The sequence below is a fragment of the Barbus barbus genome (genome assembly GCF_936440315.1).
Source record: "Barbus barbus genome assembly, chromosome: 13".
NCBI classification, from domain to species: domain Eukaryota; kingdom Metazoa; phylum Chordata; class Actinopteri; order Cypriniformes; family Cyprinidae; genus Barbus; species Barbus barbus.
In genome coordinates, this window is record NC_136741.1 from 1,649,404 (window position 1) to 1,671,127 (window position 21,724).

At 36.8% G+C, this 21,724-nt stretch overlaps 1 protein-coding gene across 1 annotated transcript in view; it reads right to left on the reverse strand.

The window, feature by feature from the left end:
• Positions 1-5,042: 5,042 nt before the first annotated feature.
• LOC306879143 (plexin-A1-like) overlaps positions 5,043-21,724 on the reverse strand; it is a 126,327-nt gene continuing 109,645 nt past the window's right edge. Inside the window, exons 23-32 of the mRNA XM_079431886.1 lie at positions 19,824-19,890; positions 15,412-15,558; positions 14,859-15,018; positions 14,551-14,654; positions 13,333-13,429; positions 12,261-12,451; positions 8,578-8,747; positions 8,287-8,499; positions 7,984-8,134; positions 5,043-7,895 (exon numbers count right to left, since the gene is read on the reverse strand). Of these exons, the coding sequence (XP_079288012.1) occupies positions 7,800-7,895; positions 7,984-8,134; positions 8,287-8,499; positions 8,578-8,747; positions 12,261-12,451; positions 13,333-13,429; positions 14,551-14,654; positions 14,859-15,018; positions 15,412-15,558; positions 19,824-19,890 (1,396 nt within the window). The 3' untranslated portion in view covers positions 5,043-7,799. The remainder of the gene's footprint in view (positions 7,896-7,983; positions 8,135-8,286; positions 8,500-8,577; positions 8,748-12,260; positions 12,452-13,332; positions 13,430-14,550; positions 14,655-14,858; positions 15,019-15,411; positions 15,559-19,823; positions 19,891-21,724) is intronic.

Sequence of the window (21,724 nt, forward strand, 5' to 3'; positions counted from 1 at the left end):
TGTGCCATTTTCTTTTGTCTAAAAAAGCTACACGAAAGACTAATTTCACAATGAAAATCTTCCCTTCTGTTGCAGTTCTCTTTTATAATCATGATCATTTGCAGTGAGATCACAACACATCCTACCAGGTTTGATGTTAAAGAAAAAATACACAATATCTAATATGAGATGTAATATAACAGGTTTCTGATATCACTGGTTCATCAAATGTCATTGGTTCTCGCATGTCATCACTGATACCAAACATTTGGCAACATGTTCATCATATGAGCAAATGACAATTTTAACTCATGGGTGAACTCTCTCTTTAAAGGTGCTTGTTCACTAAATAATGGCAACCACCTATGCCATCCAGCACCTGACACCCATCTAGACCATTTGGCCCACAAACCACCCACAGTCTGTTCACTTCTCTGATGCATATTTCACTAAAAAATTATATCTGACTGGCTAGTCTTATGCAATTTCCAGGGGTCAAAGTGCACCAGACCACTTGGAAATAAAGTCATATTTACAAGGTACCAAGTTGATAAAAATTAGCGCTGTTGAGTAAAAACTAATCTTGAACGGCATCAAACAGTCATCAAATGATGAGAACTATTTCCCCGTCTAAATACTGTAAAGCTGATATAAAGCCACCCAGCTTTATTTCAAGCCGATGTAAAGCTGCTTTGATACAATTTGCATTGTTAAAGCGCTATACAAATATTATTGACTTGACCTCCAAAACCATCCTGAATACCACTAATTTGGTGTTGACGATTCTTGGCATGAATTAACAGTAAAACGGATAACTTCTGAGAAATGAATACGCTTCTCCAGAGTCCACAGAGATCAGTTTGATGCCTAGAGTTAGAGTGGGTTTGGGTTGGTGGAAAGACCTTCAGTACCCTGGACAGCAGCACACCTCCAGACGCTGGAGGCTGAGAAACCACAAGAGAGATCAAGATGCGTGTGCTGATGGACAAATTTCAGATATTGCTCATGATTTGTGCTGATCATCAAATAAAAATGATCCTGGATCCATGCATCATCTCTTCATCCCTTACAGTGATAGCACTACATGCCCTCAACATGCCTTTGTATTAGAATATGACTGATATTTAGTTACTCTGTAAACGGCACAACAGTGCTCCTTTTTAGCTGATCAGAAACACTCAATGCCTGTCAATAAATTTGGGTGTTTGAGTTTGGTTGCCAGAGTATTGGAGAAAGGGCATGTCTTAGCAAAGTTAGCAAAATGTCTGAAATCACTTACTGTAATGTTACAGTTGTTACTTTGTCTTGAATTTTCTGAACTGGTTTGGGGGGGGGGGGGGGGGGGGGGGGCTGCAGAATAGATTTTAGTCATTTAATTTGGTGCACTTCAATTTAGTGCATTTAAATGTATAAAATCTAAAACTAAATCTATTGGGCATAATTGCCCACCATCATCCACTTTCAAAGGTGCTTGTGCTGACGACTCTGGTTCCTGTTAATCCATCCTACCCACTCCATCCTTCAGTGCGGATGAGAGGCTTGACTGCTAACATCAGAAAGACACGCTGCTCCTCTGGGGCTTGACCTGATTGGGGGAAAAGGAAACGACATCGTAAGATAGCTGTCGAAGCGAGAGAAAGGAAAAGTCAAAGGAAAAACAAGAGCAGAAATGTGAAAAAATGCAATGCATGCTCATTCCTTTCCTCTCAGAGTATATTTACATCACAGACTTCTACTGAAATTTAATGAAAAATTCCTGTTTGGGCTTTGCATTGAAAAATATATCTTTTAAATGTTTTGAATATAAATGTAACTGTGTCATGAATGAACATTAATTCATCCATGTAAGTCCATTTGAACACCAACATATTATTGATGCAATTATTATTTAGATAAACAGACAGATGCATTTGATACCAGAGAAGTTACCACCACCAAACTAGGCATGGAGTGCTGTAGTACACATGCACACAGAGCAGTTAGACAGAAAGAGTGTGTAATATGCATGATAATGCTACAGGGCCCATGAATAAGAAGATGTGTCCTTGTGCAATGTCATTCCTCTTGGCTCGGGTATCAGCCAGCCGTCACACGCAGGCAAACTCAGTGGTAGAAGGAAGAGAAGACATTCCAGCAGGCAGCGAAGATTCCCGGCAGCACATCTTAAAACATTGTGCTGGAAGATGCCGGTGGCTAAAGCAGCGCTAAGACAAAGTGCTGCGGAGAGAATGAGCAGAATTATTCATGATACAGCCCAGTTTGGCCACCAGCTCTTCTCTGAATCAGTCTTCAATGAATCCAAGAGAGCAGCAAAATGCACTCACAAGCGTTTTGTTCAGCTGTTTGGGTGCACTATAAGTTGGTGTTGGACAAATCTTACCATTGTAACCATAGTTTTAATCAAGGTTATTTTAGTTTTACATTTTCAGATTAGTTATTTGAAGGCCATTTTCAAATGTACATCACATTTCTGTTGAGTTTCAGTACTGCTTTCGGTAGCTGCAGTTTAGTTGCTGTATTCTTTTCAATTTTTATATTTCATAGCTTAAGTTTAGTAATTATAGTTAAAGAAATTATTGGAAAAACAAGAGCATTGAGTTTAGATTTACAGCTACTATAAGAAGCCACATTCATGCTTATATATTGGATAACATTTTTGGAAAACATCAATTTAATATGCTTTTAAAAGAACCAAACCAAATTACTGTGGTATTTGTTGAAAAAGTTACTATTAGTTACTATTTTTCGAAGGGGTCTTCAAAATAATTATACACCATATAGATAATTTCTGCATGCATGAAATACTCACTGCATTGTGAGAGAGAATTCAATACAAATGGAATGTGCTCAATTGTAAATAGGTTGACTTTAACATATTAACACCCCCCCAATTTAAGACATTTATATTGAAAAACTGAATTAAAGATTACCTGCCATTTCCAAGTTCATAACTTTGCACCACTCACAAGCAATGTTGCATACCACTGAATTGTGATGCATACTTTCTTTAGCAGTAAAAAAAAATACAAATAATAATTAAGCTGTAGCCTATATACAGTGTATTATACAGTAAGCAGTACGCTAGTATTCTATTCTGAACAGAGTCAGTGAGCGTGAGGGTCTCTGCCTGCATCAACATAAGCTGCTTCTTAAGCCAGAGACGTGAGGTCGTGATTAACACACCGGAAAAATCAAAGAACATACGGCCCGACTGTGGCGCTCTCTTTGTCCAGGCAGGATCAGGCTGCATGGAGCATGTAAATCAGAGCGATGCCACATTTATACCTCTGTGAGCACAGTTCAGAGCAGCTTCACCTGATCCTCACATGCAGCTCAGTTTAGAAGTCTGCTAGGATGCAACACAAAATCCAATCATATATTGCTATTTGAATTAAGTATGTGAAAAAAGGCATGCTGATGTATCTGATGCCAAACTCCACTGGCCCTAAAGCGAACAGTGACTCTGAGGGAAGTCTTCCAGAGCTGAATCACTCTCATCAGGCTCAAGGTGAGGGAGAACAGGTGCTACTGACACATGCCTGGAGCTCCTGGGTCTGTTTCCATCAGACACACACTCACCTGTGAGATCTCCTCACCTGAGCAGCAGAGACGGGCGGGACGTGTCCTGCGGAGAGACACAAAACCTGCAACTCTGTAATTAACACAACTCCGTTCTAATGTGCTTTTCACACGTACACCCACTCAAGGCCAGAAATAATCACATCGAGAAGCTAGCTGAATTTTAATACATGTAAAAAGACTGGAAAAATAACACTGCCACTGGCGTCAGCTAATTAGGAAGCTTTGTGTTTATTTCAAAACTTTCTGGCACAATATTAAGAACTTTGTAGTTGATAGTTGATCTAAAAATAAATAGCATTTACTCACCATCATGTTGTTCCAAACCTCTATGATTTTAACCACCAACAGATATTATACCGAAGAACATCCAGACGCTTTTTTAATCTTAACTGGAGCTGATTAACTCGAAAATGACAGTGTCAAAACAGTACACTTGTGGGCTATATCCCAATTAAAAATATAACACACCCAAATTTAAGTCGTTAACCGAGGCTTGTTCACTTGATTGACGATCAAAATGTGTACATTTTCAAAGATCTGAGAGAAGCGACGTCTGTGAGGCATGATTTTAGCCCTGATATTCTGCAGATCGCGGCCGACAAAAGCCCAAAATGTATTTTGAATGATCAAATATGCAACCGAGAGAAGAGCCGATGCCCCAGACATACAGATCTAGACCTGCCTGGAATTGACATGGGCGACGGCAGACGGTTTCGTAGTGTGAAAAACAACAGTTCGACCACTTTGAACGTCCTGTAACGAATGAGCTTTATAATGGGACTTTTTGAAATTCGAAGGAACTTCATCAGTGCTTAAAATAAGGGAAAACATTTTATAAAAGGAAAATTGCTGGTGGTAAATTTCACAAATAATTACAAAACAATGTGAAGTAAAATTACATTAAATGCAAAATTTTGAAGTAGAACAACTAAAATAGTATTTCACCAAAAATCTTTATTAGGTTTTGCATTTGAATATTTAGACATTAACAGAGACTACTTTTGTCGAATACATTTTTTTAATGTTGATTTGAAGTGTTTGTTTTAGCATTATCAGTCAAACCAGATTGTAAGTGTGTGTGTGTGTGTGTGTGTCCATTTTGTATACTTGATGTTTTAAGTGCATTCCTGTCATTGCTGGGTGCTTTGTTTTGTGGCTGATTTGTAGAATGTATAGATACCATAATAAATGCTCTTTATTTTCATATTTTTTGATCGCTATAAGTAAAAGTGTAACTATTTCTTAAGGTCATTTAATCATTTCTAATCACAAAAGTAACCAAGTTATATTATACCAAAAAAAATTGGGGGGTGTAAAATGATCAAACAGTAGCCTACCAGAATGCATTAAAAATATTTTAATCAATGACACAACTGAGACTAAATATTTCAGGTTGTGCAGGATTTCTGCTGTGATTTTAGATATATATATATATATATATAAATATAAAAAGAATAACACCAGAGTTGTTTTTTTTTGTTGCAAAAACATGTTTAATTTCTTCTTGATGCTTGTTTATTTACAAGTAAATCTGAAAAAACAAACATATTTACATATGAATACACACCAGTGACAGTCTGAGTCCTGAATCATAATTGATCAAATGTCTTATTTCAGTTTCACCAACAACACAAACTGTCTTGCTTCATCTCTTCATCTTTTTTCTGATCTGAGGAACAGATACTTCATTATCATTTTTCAGAAATTACTGGAAAGAAGCAAAACAAAAGAGGGATGAGGTTAGACATGAGAGCTTCTGTATCTGTGCCGCAGTATTATTGTGTTTTATCAGCGTGGACCTTCATAGTGATCTTGAGTTTAAGAGCAGATTCATGAAAACTGCAGAAGCCATTACAGGAACATATGAAAGGATAGCAGAGACAACTCCAGCAGCACCAGTTTAGACACATTTCAATCTAAGAAACACAACAACAGGATCAAAATATAAATAAATTAAAACAATGTGAAATCTTTATTATTATTTTTACATGTGAAAAGCAACCCAAATGTCCAGAACATAATAGGTGAGTCCAGCAAACTGACCACAGCAGTTCTCTGGTTGAGAGACACACTCAAGAGTGGAAGGAAGATCCTGAGATGTTTGGAACTTATTTTAAAGCATGCAACATCAAACCACACTGATTAGAAGGTCAACGGCCCGTCCGCTGCAGTTACACTGACCAAAAACACCAACACGATCTCCATCGGTCTAAATCAACTGATACAGGATTAATTGTGCAAAGTGTAGACATGTGCACCAACCCACTGACAGCACAAGGTGAAGATTATGTAGATCAGATTGTGATATCTCTCAAAACAAACCAGTTGAGCAAAAGAAAAAGCCAAATCAACAAAGTTCCAACTTCAGTGTTAATATAAAGCCTGTATTCCTTCTTTTTGTCTTTGGGTAAATCTGATCTGATCTGCCTTAAACATCACAATCAGAGCAGAGCTGGTTACTTTAGTTACAATACAACCATTAAACTGGGTTTGAGGCTTGTTCACACCAAGAAGGATAACTTTAACCAAAATGTTTAGCAGTCTACATTAAAAGGAAATGCATCACTGTAATCACTCAATTTATTTTTCTAGCTGATAAACAATGACAGTCAAACAAAATCTTCCTTTAAAGTGCGCACTGCAATGTCATTAACAAAACATATCAGAAGTGCACATTTAGAATATGCAATATTATTGTCCTTTAGTGAGGATGCTAATATAGTTATCAGTCGTAGTATGAACAGGCCTTTAATTTGATATTTTGGTAAAATAAGCATTTGAGACCCCGCAAAACGGCCTGATTAGTTCAGTTTCCTTTGCTGACAAAAAAGAGAGGTTAGGTTTTATTTAGCCATTTTACTTGCAGAAAAATATCAAGATTAATATGATTGGTCAGATTTCCTGGAAGAGAAGGACTGCTGTTTTTAAATGCTAAAAGTAAACCAGCTTAAGTTTAATTTGGTCGTTTTCAGTAGTAGAGCAGTATAGGATGCACTCAAATCTAATAGACATGTTGATCTCAAGGGCTCTTTAAATTGAATCTGATATGAGAAACTGGCCATAAACGTCAGAAGAGACTCATTGAGAACATGGAAGATCTATTAAAAAAATAAGAGAATCTAGAATGATATTTAATCACTGATACTGTTGTTCTTTTTCAGTTTCGTACCTACTCATGCCACTTTATGATGCACTAAAACATTCACTCATAAACGACGAATCTCAGGTAACAGGAAACAAATGTATTAAAACAAAAACAGTTTGACAAACGAGACGTGTCTTCTTAAAGTGTTCCATGAAAGCAGAGCGATTGATCTGTCGAAATCAATCAAGCCCATGTCGTTAAAAACAAAAGGCTTTCTGTTTTCTGATCACGGAGGCTGAAGGCCTGATGAACGAGCGTCTCCTCCCTCCGTATCCACACGCCACAGAAACACTGACTCATGCATCTCAAACAATTCACTCGGCCTCCTTTTCACTCATTTATTCCCGCTCAGTCTCACTAAACGTAGTGATTTCTTCAGAGAATGAACCTGCTGAAATGATCTGAGCACGTAGTGGAGCGAGTTAAAATCAAGAGTAGCATCTAAAGCTTTGCTTTAAAAAACAGTTCAGTCAAAACTAACATTTTTGGATTAAATATTTCTCCTGTCATCATTTTTTTTTCATTGTAAAACAATCAGAGCACATTCCTACTTCACAAACCTTTTTTAGCATTAAACAACATTCAAATAAAACATGGCACAGGACAAGATTTTTTGTTATTTTTTTCCTTCTTTTTGTCATTTGTGTAATGTCAAATTCACCTGTCAACACTACTGTACATAAAGGTTAAAACAGACGCATCGTTGCGTTTCCTAACCTGAAACACGACGTCGTGTTCATGGGATGGAGGCAGTTGCTCGTTTATTCTGTAAACTGTGCAAATTCAGCAGAAACACAAGTGGCAAAGAGAGCGGAGAGTCGATAACATTTGTACAAAATAATAAAACGTACACGCAATCAGATTAGAGTGTCCCTTGATCCGTCGCGACACATCACATGACTTCATCAGAGGTCCCAAACGTCCTCATTGTCTCTTCAAAACAGGAAAGAGTGTCTTTGTCCACGTTGTGTGAAGACGTCCACCGCACTCAACAACAAATCATCCAAAAACAACGCAAAATCTACACCACCTACATTCAGCGTTGTGGTTTTGTCCTGGTGTAAAAAACACACACTGAGATTTCCAGTCCGGATCAGCTGGGAAGAGCCATCGTGTCGATCACCTGCTCCAGTTTAGCCCTCAGTCTCTGGCGGCAGGACTGTTCATCTCTCTCCAGCGCCGACAGGATCTACACACAAGCAGAACGAGAAAACCCAGTGAATTCAGTGATACAGCAGACACGGTGTTCTGAGGCCTGAGCTGCGCTCGGTTCTCACCTCGTCCTTGTATTTGGTGATGTAGGAGAAGATTTCGTGCAACGCGCTCATACTGTTGAACTGATTCAAATGCAGACGCGACTGTTCGGCCAGATACGCACTCATATCCTGATCACTGATCACAGGCATCCGCGAGATATCAGAGTAATACCTGCAACAACACACACAGCCATCGATAAGCGGTTCAACATCCATCAGCAGATCAAACACGTCAATCCAGACTCACACAACATATGATGTATCATCCAACACTGTAAAAAAAAGAGCAAGAACATCCTGTGAAAGGAAACATCTGTGTCGTACCTCTCCACCCAGTTCTTGTAGTTGGGGATGTCTTTTGCGTAGAGCAGCTTGTTGGAGGGCGAATCTTTGCCCAGCTTGTGTTCTGACGTGGAGCAGGAGTCCATGAAGGTCTGCGCCACGACGGACAGACAGGCATCTGTAATGCTGTTCTTATGAATGTCAAACACAAACTGAGGGTTCTTGATCACGTTCACCCAGAACCTCAACGGCAAACTGCAGATAAAGAGGAACGACGTTCAAACACCATCCAATGAAGAGCTGTAGCTCCTCAAAAGAGAAACACAAACTCACCAGTTGCTCTTCCACGTGTGTCTGACGTCGGGGTCTGATATCATGTGTCTGTCGGCCTGCTCGTCTAAGTAGTCAAACATGTATTTGATGGCCAGAGGAAGTGCACTGCCCCGGTGAGCCGTACTGAAGATGGTCTCAAACAGGTCGTCTACAAACTTCTGTAGTGTCCCCTGTGAGAGACGGTCAGTGAATCAAGGCAATGTTTTACACCAAGAAAATAAAAAGAGGCATAATGTTTAATCATTGTACCAGTCTAATAAGACAGTGATGAACAGAAATATTTACAGCATATATTTTCTTTAAAGAAATAAATATTACACACAAATTGATTGATTGATGACATCATCTGAAAGCTGAATAAATAATCTTTCCATTGATGTATGGTTTGTTGTGATAGGACAATATTTGGCTGAAAATCTGGAATATGAGGGTGCAAAAAAATTAAATATTGAGAAAATTGCCTTTAAAGTTGTTCAAATGAAGTTCTTAGCAATGCATATTACTAATCAGAAATTAAGTTTTAATATATTTATGGTAGGAAATTTACAAAATATCTTCATGGAACATGATCTTTACTTATTATCCTAATGCTTTTTGGCATTAAAAAAATCTATAATTTTGAGCCATACAATGGTGTGAAAAAGTGTTGACCCCCTTCCTGATTTTTTATTTTATTGCATGTTTGTCACACTTCAATGTTTCAGATCATCAAACAAATTTAAATATTAATCAAAGATAACGCAAGTAAACACAACATGCAATTTTTAAATGAAGGGAAAACAAAATCCAAACCCACATGGCCCTGTGTGAACCACAGTGAGAGCCATTATCCACAAATGAAGAAAACATGGAACAGCGGTGAACCTTCCCAGGAGTGGCCGGCTGACCAAAATTACCCCAAGAGCACAGCGCCGACTCATCCAAGAGGTCACAAAAGACCCCACAACAACATCTAAAGAACTGCAGGCCTCACTTGCCTCAGTTAAGGTCAGTGTTCATGACTCCACCATAAGAAAGAGACGGGGCAAAAATAGCCTGCATGGCAGAGCTCCAAGACGAAAACCAGTGCTGAGCAAAAAGAACATAAAGGCTCGTCTCAGTTTTGCCAGAAAACATCTTGATGATCCCCAAGACTTTTGGGAAAATACTCTGTGGACTGACGAGACAAAAGTTGAACTTTTTGGAAGGTGTGTGTCCCATTACATCTGGCGTAAAAGTAACACAGCATTTCAGAAAAAGAGCATCATACCAACAGTAAAATATGGTGGTGGTAGTGTGATGGTCTGGGGCTGTTTTGCTGCTTCAGGACCTGGAAGACTTGCTGTGATAAATGAACCATGAATTCAGCTGTCTACCAAAAAATCCTGAAGGACAATGTCCGGCCATCTGTTCGTGACCTCAAGCTGAAGCGAACTTGGGTTCTGCAGCAGGACAATGATCCAAAACACACCAGCAAATCCACCTCTGAATGGCTGAAGAAGAACAAAATGAAGACTTTGGAGTGGCCTAGTCAAAGTCCTGACCTGAATCCCATTGAGATGCTGTGGCATGACCTTAAAAAGGCGGTTCATGCTCAAACCCTCCAATGTGGCTGAATTACAACAATTCTGACAAGATGAGTGGACCATTCCTCCACAGCGCTGTAACAGACTCATTGCAAGTTATCTCAAACGCTTGATTGCAGTTGTTGCTGCTAAGGGTGGCCCAACCAGTTATTAGGTTTAGGGGGCAAGCACTTTTTCACACAGGGCCATGTGGGTTTGGATTTTGTTTTAAACATTAAAGTGTGACAAACATGCAAAAAATCAGGAAGGGGGCCAACACTTTTTCACACCACTGTATTTTTGGCTATTGCTACAAATATACCCCAGCGACTTAAGACTGGTTTTGTGCTCCAGGGACACAAATTGTTGATTCTACATGATGAATTGATTCATGCAAACAGACAATCTGAACTGATTCATGTAAATGAATCAAACTTACCAACTCAACTAATGCTATTTTTGCTACTGAAGTATAAATCAGAGAAGCTATTTTTAAAACCTCTGTCTTGATGCAAAACTTTTTCTTTAAGAAACTTGGTCAGATAAAAGGGGCAAAATCATTGCAATGTCCTCAATGTAGCTTAATTATATATTGCAAGCAAAAACACTGTGGATATATACTGTAAACATACACTGCAAAAAATTGTTTTCTTGCTTAGTATTTTAGTCTTGTTTTCATTACAAATATCAAAATCTTAAAACAAGATATATTTACTTAAGAAGCAAAATTACATACAATAGCCTGTTTTCTAAAAACATATATATATATATATAAATAATAATAATAAGCATCAAAATAAGCAGGTTTATGCTTAAAAATAGGAACAATAACGGCCAACGAGGATAGAAAAATAAACTTGTTTTTCATTTGAATTAAGTGTATTTTTCTGTCCCCACTGGCAGATATTTTTCTTGGTTTAAGCCTAAACTCAATTTATTTTTCAGAAAGCAAGAACTAATATTTTATGTGGTTTTTCTTGTGTCTTGATTTAAGACTGTTTAGATTTTTGTCCTGGAAAATTAGACAAAAATACTAAGCATGAAAACAGTGTATGATTCCCATGTAGTGACACTGTTACATCATGCAGTGACATTGAGGCATTGTTATTTGTCTCAAGTGAAGAATCAGTGATTGGAGCAGCTGTAGGTTCAGATGCATGTGTTCTTAACATGAACAGTATGGGGTTTGAGGGAAATGCAGACGGAGCACAGGGTGGATAAAGAGCTAGTTTTTCCCAAACCGCTCAATAAGCAAAGGTCACTGGTCTAATTAAGATACAGTTCTCCACGAGAGTGGGAGCACTGGTAAATGTTAATGAGCAACTAGTCATTCACACACAAAGGTCAACGCTAACTGTCTGAGGACATCAGCTGAGGAAATCAGACATGTGCTTCAAAAGTGAGGCAATTAGTTCCAGTGTGTGTGTTTGTCAAGACGGGGAATGAAATATTAGCCACAGATGTCACCATACGCATACTAAACACCCCTGCCTGAGTAATACATCAGGATTATGTAGTAAAAATACTTTATTTTTTGTATTTGAACAGATTTGCTCTGACTACAAGTAAATATGTGACCGTGTTGATACTGTTAACTAAAATTAAAACTATTGAAATTGGTTTTTGGTCACTGAAATAAAGCTAAAAAAATACAATACATTTTTGATGGAAAAAATAAAAAAATAAAATAAAGAATACAATTAGAAATGATGCACTGGCAACTAACTGAAATAAGTTAGTGTACTAAAATTACTAAAACAAACAAACAAACAAAAATACGTTACAGCTGAATAGAAATTCAGCTTTAATTCATAAACCATAAAAATAAGAAAACCTTAATGGCAAGCTTGCAACAGCATTACAAAAATACATAACCCCATAAAATTACTAAAACTTACACAAACATAATTTTAACTGAAAACAGAAATATTAAACAAATTCTAAATATTATACTATATTATTTTGATAATATGTACTATATATAAATACTATATTAGTGTGTAAATGATACTAAAATGATGTGAGTATATTCCCAATGGCATACTACATGCTATTTAGATGTACTCAAGGTAATCTACTACATCTGCTGTATGCAACAGAGACACTGTATCTGTATGCACTGTATGCACCTCTCCTTACCTTGGTAGCCAGCAGGCGCGTCAGGTAGATCTCGGAGACCATCTTGCTGCCGCGGTCGCCCTCCCTCTGGTCCGGGTGGTCGTGGTTCTTCACCAGGTGCCAGAGCTTGGTGCCGCTCTCCAGGTCTGGAGTGATCATGGGCGTCCGCGAGCGAAGGCTGTCTGGACTGCTGGCCGTTCTCAGCATGCTCTCTGTGGACACAAAGAGGACGGCTTGGATGGTTGGTGTTTGGTAGGTGAGAAATGTGGGGGGAAAATATGCAAACAAACTTTAAAACTGTAGAAAACAGAGGAAGACTGGAGAGAGATTATAAATTATAAAAATTATAAATAGTCAAATGTATGGGGATAGTCCAAATTTAGGGATTATATTATCTAGTGATAAAAACCTAGTCATGAATCATAAACATTTCTTTTCTCTCTGTTCCTCCCTCACTGTCAAACACAGATTTTGGATATCGTATCCATCTTTTCTATTCTGTCTGAAGTTGTAGACCGCTGAGTTCATCCCACTGAGGAGCAGAGCATTAGGATACACAACAACACCACAAACACACTTCTGCAGAAACAAACACCAAAGAGAAATATACAGAGAAAGGCTATGTTTGGAATAAAATAGACTGCAATGGTAATGCTTTCTGCATCCTGCACACAATATTCTGTATACTGCCTGTTTTTTTTAAAACGTGGGATAAAACAGTTATTAATTTCTGTGTAGAAACTTTTACAGTATGCTGATTAATTCCAGTTTGTTACACTGTCAATGGAATATTGACTTGGCAATTAACTTAAATAATTTAGACATTAAACTAAAATGTCTAAAACTGAAATTAAAAATGCATATATAAATAAATCCAAAACAGAAGTGTATTTAAAAAAAAAAAAAATCTAACAAAAATGCCAAAAGCACATAAGAAAATGTACATTACTGAACATATATAAAAATAAATAAAAGCTATAGACTAGCAGTAGAAGGCCACATTTGATCCACTGGGATACAGTATTTCATGCTCTGATTTGATACTGCACGGTCTGAACATCACTAGAGTTAGAGAAGCATCTCTCGCTCTCACCGTATCTGCTGAGGGATTTGGTGAACGTTGAGGAGTTGGAGATGTTGTAGGCGGAGTTCTGCTTGGGAACCAATGCGATCGCTGACCCGTCTGTTACCTAGACGACAGAGAGGGAGACAGATTGACACTAAAACTCTATTACTGCCACAAATACAGACAATCAGAATCAGACCAGATCAGCATTTTTAAATATGGCCATCAAAGATTTATATGAAAATTCTATATTGTTAAACTAATTTTGTAAAGATATTTAAAGTTTTATATTGTAAAACATCCTATATCACAAAAAAAAATTGTAAACTAAAAAAAAAAATTCTTCAATGTTAGTATTAAAATTCTAGATTCTCAATTCTACTGCTTTGCTGACTTAGAAATTCAGTCACCATATCAGTTATCAGCCATTAATTCTATATCAATTCTATAAAGTACAACTACTTTTGTAAAGACTAACATGTACAAATGTAGAATTTACATTTTGTAAACATGTAAAATGTAAAATGGCTCAAAGTAAACTTGTAAAATTCTAGATTCTAAATTCTATAGCTTTGTGTTGGCTCAAGATTATATTGATAATCAGTTATCAGATATCAGATTATTACCCTAAATTCTAAATAAATTCTATATTGTATAACTAAATTTGAAAAAAATGAACATGAACAATTGTAAAATTGTACAAACGTAAAATTTCAATTTTGTGAACATAAAAATGAAAATTTCAAACTACATTTAAGATGAACTAAAAATTCTAGATTTATTTTGTAAATATTTATAACTAATAAATATGTCTATAATATCCGTTCTTCATATCAGTTATCAAATTCTAAATACATTTTATTTTAAAACTTTAATTTTGTGTATGTACATGTACAAAAGTATTTGTAAAATTACAGTTTCTTTAGTTTCATTAATGTTACATTTGTATATTTGTAGACATGCAAAACATGTTTTATGTGAACACTGACTTATTTTCAGCCATAACATAAAAATATTGACATCAATGAATATATCTGTATCAATGCATCTCTACTGACCAACACTGCTTTTGTAGTTATGCTTTGTAAAGTGTTGCTATGGTTACCTGTTTGTGTGCTACGTGTTAAAAACCTTCAATTGATACCTAGTAACTTGCTGGGGGGTTGCCATGGTTACTGGGCAGCGGGGTGTAGAGGTATTGCCATAGTAACCTGGCAGAGGATGCGGCGAGGCCACTGCAGTTACCTGATAGTGCGCCAGTGTGTTGAGACGCTTCCAGTCGTTGTCGATCTTAGTGGTGACGTCTTCGTCCTGGAGAATGATACGAGCCATGCGACCCTGACGCCACTCTGAGCAGAGAAAACACAAAATCAGCTGTCTGAGCAACTAATCTAGACATTTTCGACTGATCCCTACAGTAAAAAATGTTATTTATGGTCATTTGCTGGACGTCCAGCTGGTGGGGTTAAGGTCAAACATCTTGTTCAAGCTGGTAGACCACACTGTAACCACAATAAAGCAGCTTGGTTTTCCAGCATTCATTATTTTCATACCGAGGTCCATGTCTCCCACTTTGGGCCGCTGTGAGTACGGAGTGCCTTTAAAGACGGCGTCCAGCAGCTTCTCTTTGACTTGTGTGATGGTGTCGCAGTTCAGGCACTTAACGGTGACCTCGGCTGCGTTCTCATTCTCTGGGTTAATACAGTGCAGCGTCTGCAGACCAGAGAGACACATTTGAGAGTATTAAAACACCCTCCCACTTAAATAAATCACATGCACACTGTGTTCACTGAAACAAATCCATTCAAGTATAGCTGAATAAAAATTACAATTTTTTGCCAGAACTGGACTTTATAACCTGGAATTGCACGTTTATATCCCACTTTTCTGAGAAAAATCAGAATAGCAAAGAAAAAAGTCAGAATTGTGAGTTTGTATCATGCAATTCTGAGAAAAAAACATTAAAAAAAGTCAGAATTACCTTTATTTTTATTTTCAGTGTCAGAAACGGCTTCCATAAAATAAACTATGACAAAATGCTATAAAAAGATTTGTGTTTCTGACTCCTTCAGAACCATTTCTTGTTGATTTCGAGTCAGAACTGACCAGTGTTTTGTAGTCGATCTGTTGTCGGATGAGTTTGTCTTCGCTGAGCGAGTATCTGGCCTCTCCGGTGATGGCATCTATCGGCCCTTTTTCCATCTGCTGCTTTATAGCACAATACAGCATGAAGAGAGGCTCACCTGCACACTCCTGAACACACAGATAATAGAGAGTGACATTAGACCTCAGAATAACACATGAACACACACTCAATGCAAGCACTTGTATATTCATATAACAGAAAGTGTTTGGATTATTTTCATGTCCTAAAACAGACCCAAATCCCACTCATAACTCATGCACACACACCCGTCTGACTCTAGGAGGAGCTGTAACAAGCCAATTCATGTTTTAGCTTCGAAACCAGGGCTGTATGGGGCAAATTAATCCTTCATTTTCTCCATTTCATCCTTGGAAGGCGGCATTTTGAGTTTAACACAGCAGTGATATCAATAGATCATGGGACGCACACAACGTGATTTTATATTTTGTGAGTATTGAAGGTGGAAATATAATAAGTGTTACTTTATCAGAAAATAACTGTATGTGACAGAAAAGCTTTCAAACCTTCATTTGAAAAAACTGGGTTTTCCTAATGAACTTTTCCATTGTTTTAAGGGACAGTTCACCCAAAAAATTAAATTCTGTCATCATTCAACTCGCCCTCAAGTTGATCCAAATCTTCTTTCTTCTGTTGAACATAAAAGAAGATATTTTGAAAATTGTGGGAGACCAGACAGTTTTTGGTCCTCATTAACTTCCATATTATAGAAGAAAATACTATGCAACTCATTGGCTACCAGCAACTGTTTGGTGACCAGCTTTGGAATGACCTGAAAGTGAGTTAAATGATGACATAACTTCCATTTTTGGGTGAACTATCTTTTTAAGGACATCCCAATTTACATGATAATTTGTGTTTGTTGAAAGGCCTAAAACATTTCTAAACCCCTCTGTCAGATTTGAGCAAATTAAATGTTTAGAAGTGGCCCATAACCCTCAAACACAATGTGTACAGCAGGACTGAGCATCTGAGGATGCGTCCCAAATGACAAATGTCTGGTCCTGGAGGCTGTTATAACTAAAGTGTCACCATAACTGTGATCGAGAAGGTTTCCACCATTGGATAACTGTGTCTGCAGCATCTATTCTTCCAATTTTGCCAATTGTGGTCATTTTCTCCACTTTGCCCGGTGATTGACACTTGTGGATATATTTTTACTCGTCCCTCTCGCTTTCATTCTGGCCATTTCACAGCACTCCACCGCTTTCAAAACCACCTCATGTGACCATGAAATGAGTGCAAAACAGACAAGTCACATTCTGTTAGCGGCGTCACACCCAATTTTTGATTTTGGATGTGTTGCACATCTACTCCAGCCACTTCCCTTTCACCCATTTCACTAATAATAATAGTCCCTATTTTATCTACTTCATTATATATTTCAATAACTTCTGACCATTATGTCAAAGATGTTTTCAGCCTTCATATTTATATTTGGCCTTCATATTTGGTTTCTGATCTGAAATACTGACATTATGTAAAATTATTTCACGTTTACCATTTGACTGATTAAAAACAAACCATGCAAAGTAAATGTTACTGTATAAAAATGGATTTCAGCTGAAAAAAAAAGATTTTATTTCAATTATTATACATAAAGCAATGCCTGATGAAGGTTGCATGACCAAAATGTATTAAAATATGATTTGCAAGCTATAGCAGTGTGTGGGATTTATCCGTTTTAGTTAAAATATTTTAATTTCATTACATTTACTTGTGAAATTTAGTTATTTAAAACAAATGTGACCCATGAAGATATATAGCAAATTTCCTACTGTAAATATCTCAAAACTTCATTTTTGATTAGTAATATGCATTAAGAACTTCATTTGAACAACTTTAAAGGCGATTTTCTCAATATTTTGATTTTTTTGCACCCTCAGATTCCAGATTTTCAAATAGTTGTATCTCAGCCAAATATTGTCCAAACCATACATCAATGGAAAGAGTATTTATTCAGCTTTCAGATTATGCATAAATCTAATTTTTGAATAATTGACTCTTATGACTGGTTTTGTGGTCCAGGGTCACAAATGATTTAATTAGAAATGAATAAATAAAACTTAAAATGATAAATAAATTTATATAAATGTAATAATTTAATTATAAAATAAAAAATATAGTATTTAACTAAAATGTAATTATACATAAATCACTGTTTTATATATTTTTATTTATTTAAATTAGATTAACAAATTGCTATCAAAACAGACTGTATTGTCACTTACAGTGTAAACCTCAGCTTTAGTGCTTAAACGGGAATGAAAATACAATCAAACGTCTCCTTTCAAAGTTTAGAGTTGAGGTTATTACCTCAGCAATATCTTGAAGATCTAATGTGCAACTCCTACAAAAATAAATCAGACAAAACACAGAGAACTCCTGCGCCTCCCAGGAGCGTCAGGCGTGTAAAAGCAGCTGTTTAGACGTGGAAATGAGCGGCGGGCACGTGAACAGACCCGAGGCGAACAGGCGAGCGATGGAGGGTTAACAGAAGGCTAATGACTGTGGAGGAGAGAGCTGGAGAAACACTTCAGAGCGTGATACGTGTCAAACAGCCAATCACACGCCTCTCTCTCCGCGTTTGGCTCAGTCTCTTCCTCCTACACACATTCTCTGGCTTTCATCATTCACAACTGCTGCTCTTCTCGTCTGCGTCTCACTAATTTGATCATCATCTTCCTTCTATCAGTCCCGTCTGTCTCCTGAGAGTGTGTCTCTGTTGTCTGATGCAAATGTGCCCAAATGAGAGCAAATCAGTGCACTCGCTTTATAACATCAAATTGTGTTTTTATAATGGTTAAAACACCTTCTTGTGTCTCAGCTCAATATGCAGAGGAAAAAAATGCATAAGGCTGCTTTCAAAACATTCACACAGCTGATTCAACCAATGGTGAGAGTGTGTGGGCGGGGCTAATGGCTTAACTGACCAATGGCAGAAGGGGGTGTGGTCAGGAGACAGTTTGAAAATATGCCACATTATTAAACTTAAATGCATCGCAAAAGCTGCTTCTTTAAGGCTCATGGCTAATTACCCAAAGTAATTAAACCGTATAAAACTCAGACAAGTTTAATCAGCGGCGCTCGCGCTCTCAGGTGAAAACACTGATCGACAAACAGCCGCGTGTGACTCTTGCTGGATGTTTGTTGTGTCTCATGTCCCTCACTGGGATCCGTAGCGGGACGGTGCGGCCCATCCATATGCCGGTCTTGCCACGCTGGGCTCATTAGCACAGGGGATAATTAAACACACAGCTGTTAATGAGCAGCAGGAGATGACACACACACACACACACACACCCCTCACTCCAGTGTGTTTATGGAAGCGCTTTATATTAATTCAGGTTCTTAAAGATTATAATAATGAACTTCCCCTGCGGGAATGATAACGTACATCTGTCTATCTTGTATCTGAATCTCGATACACAGCAACAAACAAACTCAAGGTGAAATAATAATTCAACGGCAGCATGATCGTGTACAGAGAGTGTCTGGACCTTAAATATGCAATCAAAAACCACTGTTAAAAAACACAGTTTACTGGTTTCTAAACGTTTAAAATTTCCTTTACAATTGGTCAGTATTTTGTAGTGTCATGCTCATTAGATAATTAGATATTTTACTCTGACTGTAATGGTATATAATTTAGCTGATAAAACTAAAAGTTAAGTATCAAACTTAAAAAGAAACAACAGATTAAATAAAGTTTAAAAGTTTGGGGTCAGTAAGACTTTTTAAATGTTTTTGAAAGAGCTCTTCTGCTCACCAAGGCTGCATTTATTTGATCAAAAATACAGGAAAATTGTGAAATATTATTGCAATCTAAAATAACTGTTTTCTATGTGAATATCTGTTAAGCTGTAATGTATTCCTGTGATCTGCAGCTGTATTTTCAGCATCATTACTCCAGTCTTCAGTGTCACATGATCTTCAGAAATCATGCTAATATACTGATTTACTGCTCAACAAACATTTATGATTATTATCAATGTTGGAAACAGTTGTGCTGCACAATATTTTTGTGGAAATTGTGATACATTTTATTTTTCAGGATTCTTTGCTGAATAGAAAGTTCAAAAGAACAACATTTGTTTAAAATAGAAATCTTTTGTAACATTATGTCTTTACTGTCGTGTTTGATTAATGTAATGCATCCATGCTGAATAAAACCATGTATAAATATATACATGTAAATAAATGTATTTAAATTGCACAAATATTATCGTGTCAAACATAACAAATAGAACGTGACAAAACCTCTTTGAAACCAGCAAACCTATGTTTTGTTAGCAAGGGAACTATATAATGAGTAACATCACTTAAGATACATGGAAACAGTCCTTCCACTCACCTTAAGAAACTTGTAGAGGAGGAAAGTAAACCAGTTTGTTAGCATCTTCTCAGCCACAGATTCAGTCCTGAGGGGGAAACAGAGTAAAAAATAAATGTCAAAGATTTATTTACTTGGGTGTCTGAGGTAACCTTTAAGAGCAGAGAGAGACGCTTTGAAGGCTTCTTCATTCCCCAATTTCCCAAGTCTCACAAGAAACAGCCATTCTGATAACCAACAGGGTTGTATTAAACTCCCATTTGACATCAAAGTGCCGCGGCCGAATTATTCCAGCAGCTCGGGGAAAAACCTTCAAAGGACCCCAGCGCAAAGCAAACACGCTAATAATGTTGCATTAATAACAAACCAAAGCACTGCTCTCTCTTTCCTCGCAAAGTAAACCACTAAACTTCATTAAGAAAACACCAATTAAAAATATTCCGTATCTTCTGTCACTAAACAGAAACCTGGCGCACAATAACAACCCTCCTAAAAAAGTCCCTCGGAATGAGGCTAATTACACGGCTTGGTAATTAACGGACCTTATTAGCTCTAATCTGCTCACGGCGTGCGAGAGGAGGCGTAGACGAGGAACCTTTGTTTTTACCATCTCTGCAGAATTATTCACTCGTTCTGACGCCAAGATGAAGAGGAAAACGAGAATGCACGAGAGCTCGGCGTGAACGACACACTGTGAGGAGTTATTAAAATACCGGAGAATATTGTGCTGGAAACGCTTCTGGAGGGGCGAAAGATTGAGATTTGACTGCTTCAGACTGTCATGTGAGAAACTGAGCATCTACAGAGAGGGGCTGGGGGGGGGGGGGGGGGGGGGGATCACTAAAGCCAAACTAGTCGACTTAAAACAGACAGAAAAGAACTATTTATGAGATATTCTTAGATACGGCTTAGGTATGAATCACAAAACAAGTTTGGTCACACTTTATCATTTAAAAAACATATAACACCAAGAGTAATAATAAATAGGTATGGTTAAATAAATACATTAATAAAATTATGTCATTAAAAAGTAATTAAAAGTAAAAGTTAATGTTAATAATAATAATAATAATAAATGACTTAAGGTAAATAAATTATATAAAAATAAAGAAAAATTTTGTAATAATAATGAATGAATATAAATAAATAATATTATATAATAAAAAAGTAATTCATTAATGGGTAAGAGTAACATTAACATTCATTAACAAATAAATTAAATAATAATAATAAATGAGTTAAGGTAAATAAATTATATAAAAAAATAAAGACAAATGTAGCATAATAATACATGAATATACATAAATAAATAAATAGATAAGAGTAAATACATTAACATTCATTAACAATACATTAAATAATAATAATAATAAATTGGTTATAGTAAATAAATACAATAACAAAAAATAACTAAATCAAAATTATACAATGCTATATTTGGTTTAAAGAAAATCAAGCTTATTAAGGACCACTGACAAGTATTATAGTGGTATCATTTTCATGACAATTAAACCCTTTCTCATGGCTGGAACGGTACTTTTACCTCAGAATAGAATTTGCATATTTTTGTATATTAACCGATTAAAAAAAACACTTTCATACATTAATTTCTACTGTAATCGGCAAGAAAAACGCTTGATTGTCATGCAAATAATGTCACAATGTGAAAGTATTAATTGTTCTAAAAACAGGCTTTTTTTTCTTTATGCCATTTTTATTTCCTTTTAATTTGGGAGAAAATGGAAAATGTCCCATGCTATTATTGTATCGTAACATGCTATTATTACATTCATCCAAACAGATCTGAGGACGCATCTTTGTACTTTCACTGTAAACAAAGCCGATGTCAGAATTACTACAGACGAAAAAAGGCATTTCCTGTGATATTGATTCAAGACAGACATGAGGGAAAGGAGAGATTA